Here is a 9536-nt window from a genome sequence, read left to right as displayed (position 1 = left end):
TGACATTGTCAATACACCAGGGAGACATACTAATAATAGACCTTTGTTGGTTACTCCGGGCACCAACAATATACACTCTAATGTGTTAAATGGGTTGTTAGGGGATAGAACTAACAACTCTCATGTGAGTGCACCTTCAAACAGGGTAGATCCAGCAACATTTGTACAAGCAGCAGGTGCTACTACATCGATGGTGGGAACTGATCCGAATAATGTTGTTAGCGGACAGACCTCAGCAGTTGGAGGATGGGAAAGTGTGACTAGGAGTAACAGAAGACAGAACTCTCCTATTGTGTCTTCCTCTATCAGAAATCTCACGAGACGGGAAGACCAAGAGTCTAATGGTCAGTGTCGTCTGTGTCCAAGTAATGGCACTGGTCCAATAATGCCTAATGTAGAGGGAGTGGTTACTGATGAACAGTTGGGCGAGCAACGAGAGAATTATGATAATGGTAGAAATATGTTTCACTCTAGCCGCGTGGAAGGGGACTTGGAGGATAACCTATCGGAGCCGAGCGGGAACTTTTCAAGGATCAAAATCGCCCGCCTGGGAAGTATCCTCTACTATAAATGTGCTACCACAAGATCACGAGCACAATCTCAGCCTCGGGGCGAGCCGAGCGAGTCAAAGTTCTCATCTAGTGGTCGAAATCTCAAGGAAAGGGGCGGTCACAAGGCCAAGGGGTCGTGGGAACAAGAAGAAAAGATATAATAGATGATAGGTCTTAGTAGTTGGAATATTAGAGGTATTAATGAGAAGAATAAAGTGAACAAGTGAACAAGTTCGAATTGAAAATAAACTTGCGTTTTTGGGATTGCTAGAAACTAAGGTGAAGATGGACAAGTTTGATGTCATATCACGATGTGTTGTCCTTCATGGGAGTTCCTTAACAATTACTCAGCCGATTGTTATGGTCAATATGGTTGAGTTGGAATACTAGTTTGCTTAAAGTTCAAAACTGGTAGAAAGTTCTCGGTTTATTCATTCTTGAGAGTTACTATGTTGCACAGCACAACACGAAGTTCCTCACCGACGTGATCTATGCTAGTAATAACAGATCGAGAGAGGCTAGTCTTATGGGAGGAATTAGTATGCATGGGAAGAAGTATTAAAGAACCATGGTGTGTTATGGGAGACTTTAATAATGTTTTGCTTTCGTCTGAGAGAGTGGGAGGTGAATTAGTTCACCCTAGAGAAACAACTCCTCTTGTCAACTGTTTAAACAATAAATATGATCACAAGGCCTCGTGGTGTTTTTTTCACATGGTCTAGCTTTGGAGATGCTCAAACCAGAAAAATACTCAAAGATAGACAGATGTTTGGTTAATGCAGATTGGTCAGTGGAATTTCAGAACTCGTCGGTCGAGTTCCTTACTCAGGGAATATCTGACCACTCACCTGTAGTCTTGTCATTCTCAGATGGAGTTAGATGTAAGCCTCCTTTTAGATTCTGTAATTACTGGTTAGCAATACCAGAGTTTCCTGCTACATTGAGTGAAGCCTGGAATATTCAGAAGTGTGGCAATCCGTCGTTCATGTTTGTCAAGAAGCTTAGAAATCTTAAGCAATTGCTTAAGAGGTGGCCCAAGATAAGCTCCACAGATTTTCAAAAGAACACCGAAAAAGGGCTAGAAAGCGACTTGATTCTATACGAAAACTTCTCAACAAACGCCGTTTGATGTGAATCTCTTGTAAAAGAAAAAGAAGCTAGGGCTCAATTGTGTTTCCTTATGCAGATTGAGGAAGAGGAACTCGTGAAAATCCAACACGAGTGGTTAACTTATGGAGACAAAGGGAACTCCTTCTTTCACAATGCTCTAAAAGAGAAGAAGAACAGAATAGCATTTGGGTAGTTAAGGATGCCCAAGGGAATAGAAGAGAGGGCAAGTACAAGTCTCAAGCCTTTGTCTCTTACTACACTCGACCTTCTAGGTAAGGAGGAGCAATACTCTTGCCCCAGCCGATTCTTGAAGATATAGTCTTTGAAGGAACTGGATCAAGGTCAAGCACAAGCTTTCTCTAGAAATCTCAAGTGAAGAGATCAAGCTAGCCTTATTTTCTATGGGGAGAGTAAGGCCCCGGACTGATGGCTTCAATGCATTCTTCTTTAAGAAGAGCCGGGATCTTATAGGGGAAGATTTTATTCATGCAATGAAATATATTTTCGCGAGTAGTACTATGCATAGAGGTATAAAATGCAACTCACCTTTGTTTTAATTCGAAATGCTTAGCTCCCCCATCGATTGAACAATTTAGGCCTATTGCATGTTGTAATACTATGTATAAATGTGTAGCAAAGGTACTAACAAACAGGTTAAAGCTGTACCTGCCTGAGCTGATAACCGCAACTCAAGCTGCTTTTGTTCCGGAAGGAAAGATTCAAGACAATTTGCTCCTTGCACATGAACTGATGAGAGGATATAATAGAAAGCATGGAACAAAGAGATGTGCCATTAAGCTGGACATAAAGAAAGCTTACGACTCAGTTAACTGGAAGGCTTTGGAGTTGATTTTACATAGATTCAGATTTCCTCTTGTATTCATTAATTGGTTAAAGATGTGCTATTCCTCTCCATCTTACTCTTTATTGATAAATGGATCCTCTGAAGGTTTTTTTGCTGGTAAAAAGGGGCTTCGTCAAGGTGATCCAAATCCCCTCCCCTTCTTGTTTGTGTTGGTGATGGAGGTGTTAAGTGGATTGCTTGAAGGGGTTGGTTACAAAGTCTTTATCTGCCCACTCAAAATGCAAGAAGCTTGGTCTAACTCACTTGAGCTTCGCAGATGATGTGATTGTTTACTGTAAAGGTGAGGTAGATTCGGTGGAAGCTATTAAAGACATCCTTGATTCTTTTGCTCGAGCAACAGGTCTTCATCTAAGTAACTCTAAAACAACTCTACTCTCGGGTAGTATGAGTTCTATAGAGAGTAATGAGCTGGCTGCAGTCATGGATGTGGCATTGGCTATCCCTCCAGTTACATATTTGGGGCTCCCTCTTACCTCTTCTAGATTGGGGGTTAAAGAATGTCTTCCACTGATTGAAAGAATGACTGGTAGAATAGAAGACTGGAAAAATAGATGTTTGTCAAAGGCAGGAAGACTAGAACTTATCAAATCTGTTCTTACGTCTTTCCAAGTGTATTGGGCGCGGTCTTTTGTCCTTCCTAAACAGGTCCTTGATAAGGTAGCAAAGATTTGTAATAGGTTCTTATGGGCAGGTCCGGACATGAAACGCAAAATGCACCATGCGAGTCATGATGTCCTGAGGTACTCTAAAGAACAAGGTGGGTTAGGTATTGTTGACCCGAGAACATGGAACTCTGCTTCTTACTGTGGATTGATTTATAGGATTACTGCAAAGGACCAATCTATTTGGGTGGAGTGGACATGGAGGCAGCAGATTAAAGACAAATTCTTCTGGACAATGAAAGTGCCAAGTGATGATTGCTTGGGTTTGGAGGGTATCTTGCAACACGAAAAATGGCTAGGAAATATATCAAGTATGTTATAGCAAGCGGAGAGGATACACGGTTCGCATGATCCGTGGCTAATGAGAGGTACCTTTGTGGCTTCAACCTTCATTAGAAACCTCTTTGACTTTCCAATAGATACAAAGGTTAGTCATGTTATATCCGAGGGGGGTGGAATGATAGAATCGGGAACATAGAGGATGAGGATTTGAGAAAGAAGATTCTACTACAAGTCCAAATCAATAACTTTGTTGAAAGGGATAGAGTTGTTTGGACCCCTCACCACAGGAGACTATACATCCAAGTCTGCGTACATGGCTATGAGAAAAAGATTAGGGAGGAGGTTAAATGGTATAAGATTGTTTGGGGAAGTTGGTGGTTCCTAAACACTCTTTTACTATGTGGCAATTATTTGTGGGTTCACTACCAACTCGGGATAGATTAATAAGGAAGAAGGTGTTGAGCCATTCGAAGTTGTTGCACGTGTAGGATCGCCACCAATATTCAAACACCTCTATTTTGATTGCCCGCTTTCTAAGGAGGTGTGGAGCAAGGTTAAGAAAGTAATAGGAATGGGTGGATGTGTTAAGGACTCGACCACTGAATGGTATGGTATCTTCCGGAAATGCAGGATGAACACCACAAAGAGCGAAGTGTGGAGAACCTTTGTGGCAGCTACAATACATGAGATCTGGGCAGAAAGAGGAAGGCGGAGAATGAAGCAGATGAAGTATACAACTCAGGAACTTTGTAACAAGATTGTTAATGATATGCAGCTGTATCTTCAGAGGAGGTTAGTAGAGGCTGAAGACTCTATTGAATTGAGAGTGCTAATGTCAAGGTTGAACATTGAAGTGAGATTCGAGTCTAAGCATGCTACATGGATCAAATGGCTCAATCCAAATAGAAGACGTGATTATGTTGAACACCGATGGAGCGATGGGTGAGTACAAATGGCTTTGGGGGTGTTCGGGGGATTGGCAAGGTAATGTAGAAATGGCGTTTCTTGGTTCATCCCGAGTAAATCGTGATTGGCCAAGAACCGCGAGCTATAGTGGAAGGTTTGAAGGCAGCCATTGATAGAGGGTACAAGAAAATTATCGTGTGTTCGACTCACTCGAAGCGATCAACATTTTGAATGGGAAGGAAAGAGCACCATGGTAATGCTTTGTGACAATATTGTTTGTCCCTTTGCGGTGTTTAGAAACCGATTTGAGGAGCTAGATGTAAACCATATTTGCGGGGAAGGTAATCAGTGGCGGACTACCTTTCTAAATTATGTAAGACTTGGGATGAAAGTATCTCTTTCTTTACGCCACCATTAGATAGCGAGCTCTACATTAGAGATGGATAGGGTGGGAACCATGTACTTGAGAAGGTAATCAATACAGGTTGAGGTCCGCCAAAACCTCTAACTTCTTCAAAAAAAAAAAAAAAAAAAGTTTGTCATATCCCAATAACCAACTCAATCCAATAATATATCTCAAATTAATTTGAAGTATTTCCAATAGGGACAAAATGATTAAAAAAATAATAATAACAACACGTCTTTTGGGTATTCGTTCTTTTGAAAGAAGAAATTAAGAACGCTTTTTCCTTTTGAAAGAAAAAGAAAACGGACACGTTCTTTTTCAATTACAAGTCCGTTTTCTTTTTCAGTTACAAGTGAAGAACTTAGAGTATATAGGATTTAATATGGGGTTCCACTATGTATATTAAATAAATGACTTGTTTTGTCTTGGGTACATACATCTGATAAAAAACAAGAATAATTTAGAAATCTAAATGTGTTTAAAATAATTTTATTTATTTATTTTAAAATTGGGTACGGAAGTGTTTTTATGAGTGTGTCCAAGATCGATTACCCTTGTCCAAATACTCATCAATTCTTTTGTATTTTTTTTTTTTTTTTTTGATCTTTTTAATATATTTAACTTACCCAGCAAAAAAAATGATTGAGAATTGTAATTCTAGATGCTTGTTGGAGAGTCATGCGTGACGAATAGGCACAACTGTATAAATGTATAATGTAGCAAAATAATTATCCATACTCATTTATTTGCAACCCTAGTTTTTGAATGTGTCCATGCATGTAATATGTATGTAGGTATAGACGAGAGCTATTTAGCTCCGAGTTTGAGAAACATAAAATTCAGAAATAAGAGAGTAGAAAAAGAAACTATATCATCAACAATTAAACATAATTGCTAGCACACACCTACAATAACAAAATGGGCGACAACAGCATCATATAGATACATGACAAATTTCTACCTGACCATGTGATGACAATGGATTTCACTTGCCTGCCACTTCTTAGGGTTCACATAACACATAAGACAACATTGTACCAACAGACCAAGAGCATGGAAACAGGAATGGAGAGAATACGTAACATGACTAAGTACCAACGTCTTCATGACACAGTGACACACACACTCTTCACTACACAACAAAAAACAGAACTGTATGTTTTGTAGAATCAGAATCGAAGCAATCAATTCCATATATTATCTAAGTTGGGATTCACTGTAAGGTTTCTCTTCCCACGAAAAAGATCCTTACGGTTTCTTGGTAATATTACACTGAAGTCCAAACTCCCATTTCTGTGACTATCTGCTCTCTCTTTCTACATGAACCAAACCAAAGCCAAACCATAACTTACAAACTAGAAAAATCCACCAACCATAAACCTTTTTTGTTCACCTTTTCCCTCTCTATTTCTCTGTCACTCTTACTTGTTTCAGCTTTGTTTTCTAGTACAAATGCACACACATACACCAAAACCAAAATAAGTACCAAAACAACCAAAAAAAAAAAGTTGGTTTATAAAGTTAAAGAGACCTTTGTTGATGGTCAAGTATGTTCATATTAGTTCTTTGTCTCTTAATACTCCCAGAAGAAGAATCATCACCAACTGTTCTTTCCATTACTGCTTTCAAAGCTTCTTGAATGGAATTAATAGCCTGTTGTTGTTGAAGTTGTTGATCATTGTTGTTGTTTGATTCTTGATCTTCGCCAGTAATGAACAAAACATTTTTCACTCTCCCACCAAGTGTAGTAATCTCAGCTTTTAAAGTCCTTAGTTTCAGTGCTTTCAAAGTCTTGATGAGTTCTGGCAGAAGATCAGATCTGTCTTCACAGCAAAGAGATGCTTTAATTATGAACTGTCCATTTTCATCTGATGCATCAACTGTGAGCTCATCAGTCTCAGTTGGCACTGGACTTGCTTCTGCAATCTGAGATGTCTGTCGTTTTAGCTCTTTCACATGTTGAATTACTTCCGCAAGCAATGAAGCCTTGTCTGTCTATACAAAGTGAAAAACAACCACAATTAGATGAACTAATAGCTTTTATTTAAGCAAGCAAATAATTACATCATTACATGTTATGAATACAACTTTCGCTACATGATAGAAATAGAAAATATATATATTTTATAAAAAAAACATGGTTTCTATACAAAAGTTGGCGCACAGTAAAATTTTAGATCGATCAGATCGAGAACAAAATGCGAATTTATGATGGCCTTTCTTGTCGAATTCATGGTTCAATCAATGGGTACTGTAATGTTTGTGGTGTAGTTGATCAAAGTTCTCAAGAAAGCCACCTCATTTAAATGCTCCTAAGAAGAGATTGACATGATTTTACAACTTGAATCATGAAAGAAAAAAACATGAAAACATACATGTTTGCATTATGGATATCTTTACTATTGCTTTTCAAATTATTATGAGAAAAAGACTGATGGATCTCTTTAGATGGGACGAAATCTTTAGGACGACAAATGAACCAACACTCGTGAATTTTGTATATGGAGGTTTACATCATATTAGATTTCTAAGGAAATTAAAATGTAAAAATGCTGTTATAATGAATCTTTTAAAAAAAGAGTAAGCGCTAGATGGGCTTGGAGAAGTTGAAGTTAGTTGTTTTTAGGTGTTATTAATCTTTCCCTTTTGTATATTGCATGTGGGGGTGAAGTTGAGGGGTCTGAAGGGGGAGCTGGGCACGATTTTCAGTGACTGACAACAATGCTGGTTTGTCTTGCATTCTTTCACTTCATTAGCTAACTGTTCACCGGCAAAGAAACCTTCTGTGTAAGCTTTTTAGCTGCACTATGGTTCCTCTTTATCATATCAAAGAGCCACTTTATCGTTTATTCTCTTTTAATTCCTTCTCCTTGGAACTGCCACAAGCCCACAACTCTTCCATGAAAACACCAAAAGACCCATACAAATGAAAGAAAACACCAAAGAGAGAAAACAAAAGAAAAGAGCAAATAATGCACTTTCTAGTTATTCCCACTTTTCATGTCCAACTAAAACTAAGAGTTATTAAACATCTTTTTTTTTTTTTTTTTGCTTGAAATCTTTCTACTCACCTATCTTTAAAGAGAGAAAAGATCAAAAAGCAAAACTAAAAATGAAGAGATAAACACATGAGAATATAATACGTTTCAGGTGATCTATACGAATCTTTGATAAGACTATTATGGACATGAGGACATCAATGAATTACTGAAAAGGTCTAAAGATCAAAAGGGGTCTGTATAAATGATCATAATTTAATATGCGTTGAGGTATGATTAGAAATGATTGTATGAAAGATCAATGTTACGTTGGTTACTCACTTTGGTAGTGCTAGGTAACAAGCTGCGCAATTTAGCAAGATGGTTGTTGATTCTTTCTCTCCTTCTCCTTTCAGCTTCGCTATGACTCTTAGATGCTGCAAGTGCTTTAGCATCCATTATTTCTTGAGCAGTCATCTTACCCATCTCAGATTGAAGTCCAAAAGGTGTTGATCCAGGTTGATGAACAGTTTGTCCAAGTGGGTCTGATAAGATTCTAAGATGATGATCTGATGATGAACCTTCATAAGCAAACTGTAAAGATGATGCTCTCCTATTGAATAAACTTGCATACGATGATGTAGCTGGCGGAACAAGAAAAGGGTCATGCTCACGGATTGGGTTTGTTGTGAACTGAACAGGATTAAAGGTTTGATGACCTTGAGGGAAAGTCCATGCTGGTATCATAGGTGAGACTTCAGGAAAAAGTATACCACCTCCTCTTCCTCCTCCACCATCCAAAAACCCATCACTAAATAGTTGTTGTTGCTGTTGAAGCTGTTGTTGAAGAAAAAATTGTTCTTGATAGCCTTGTAAGCTATGTATACTTTGTGAACACTCTCCTTCATCTTCTTTCTTTCCACACATCTCTCTCAGCTCCCTTATCATATAAGATGAATTATAGTCTCTTTTCTATGAATAAGCTAAGATATCAAAATCTCCCTTGGGGATATATGGTGAAACAGAAGCACAAAGATTAAAGAGGGGAGGCTAGGGGGGGATCTTCTCTTCTCTTGACTCCTCTAAGTATCTAACGCATATATATACCATTTTACTAAGGCAACAAAGCCAAAAAAACTCAAGACTAGCATATCTCACTTTTCTTGGTTATTCTGCCAAGCCTTTGTATGACCACTTTCTTTAATCCTACTAGTCTAAGCTTTCCTTTTCTTTTGTGCTTGTCTTCTTTCTTTATACACACTGCTGAGTCTGCTCTTACTCTCTCTTTCTCTATTATGAATTGAAACAATAGTACGACGCCTTTCCTTTCTTCTTACGGCATCTCTCTCTCTCCATCCATCTTCACTTTGTGGTGTTGGATGTTATTATATTAACTCTTAATGAGTTGGGAATTGAGAAAATAGTTCTGTTTATGTTGGGATGATTTCACTTTCTTATTGGTTCAAAGAGTATAATTACACTCTTCTGGCTTATTGCAGTGAGAAAGAAACAAAACACATAATAAAGACATAGTTTACATATAAACATCTATAGTTTTGTCTACCGACCAAACAGACCACTTCACCACTTAGACCAGGCTTGGTTTGGTATGATAAAAGGTTAATAATAAGAAGTAGTAGCAGTAAGTTGAGTAGGTCTTTTTACCTTTTCTTTCTTACATTTGGTCAAGCTTCTTCCTTCACCCCACGTTCTTCCACACATTGTAATTTGCCACGCTCTCTCCTTTCTGCTCCCTCTCCAAAACTTTGTAATCAT

The 9536-nt window shown here is 38.3% G+C and overlaps 1 protein-coding gene across 1 annotated transcript; it reads right to left on the bottom strand.

Annotated features, from left to right (window-relative positions):
- Nucleotides 1-5957: 5957 nt before the first annotated feature.
- Nucleotides 5958-9252, bottom strand: LOC147517662 (transcription factor bHLH30-like). Its single transcript, XM_086589805.1, has 2 exons — nt 8103-9252; nt 5958-6777 (listed from the first exon to the last, which is right to left on the bottom strand). The coding sequence occupies exons 1-2, from the start codon at nt 8706-8708 to the stop codon at nt 6304-6306; spliced, it is 1080 nt and encodes a 359-aa protein (XP_086445931.1). The 5' UTR covers nt 8709-9252; the 3' UTR covers nt 5958-6303.
- Between the last annotated feature and the right edge of the window lie 284 nt (nt 9253-9536).

The sequence above is a fragment of the Coptis chinensis genome, chromosome 2 (assembly GCF_015680905.1).
Source record: "Coptis chinensis isolate HL-2020 chromosome 2, ASM1568090v1, whole genome shotgun sequence".
Classification (NCBI taxonomy): domain Eukaryota; kingdom Viridiplantae; phylum Streptophyta; class Magnoliopsida; order Ranunculales; family Ranunculaceae; genus Coptis; species Coptis chinensis.
This window is presented reverse-complemented; position numbering and strand designations above follow the sequence as displayed.

Excerpts from the sequence above, each read along its gene's own strand:
- LOC147517662 (XM_086589805.1), bottom strand. The coding sequence starts at position 8,708 with ATGATAAGGGAGCTGAGAGAGATGTGTGGAAAGAAAGAAGATGAAGGA. Across the intron at positions 6,778-8,102 it reads TGTTACCTAGCACTACCAAA|ACAGACAAGGCTTCATTGCT; the intron begins GTGAGTAACCAA and ends CACTTTGTATAG.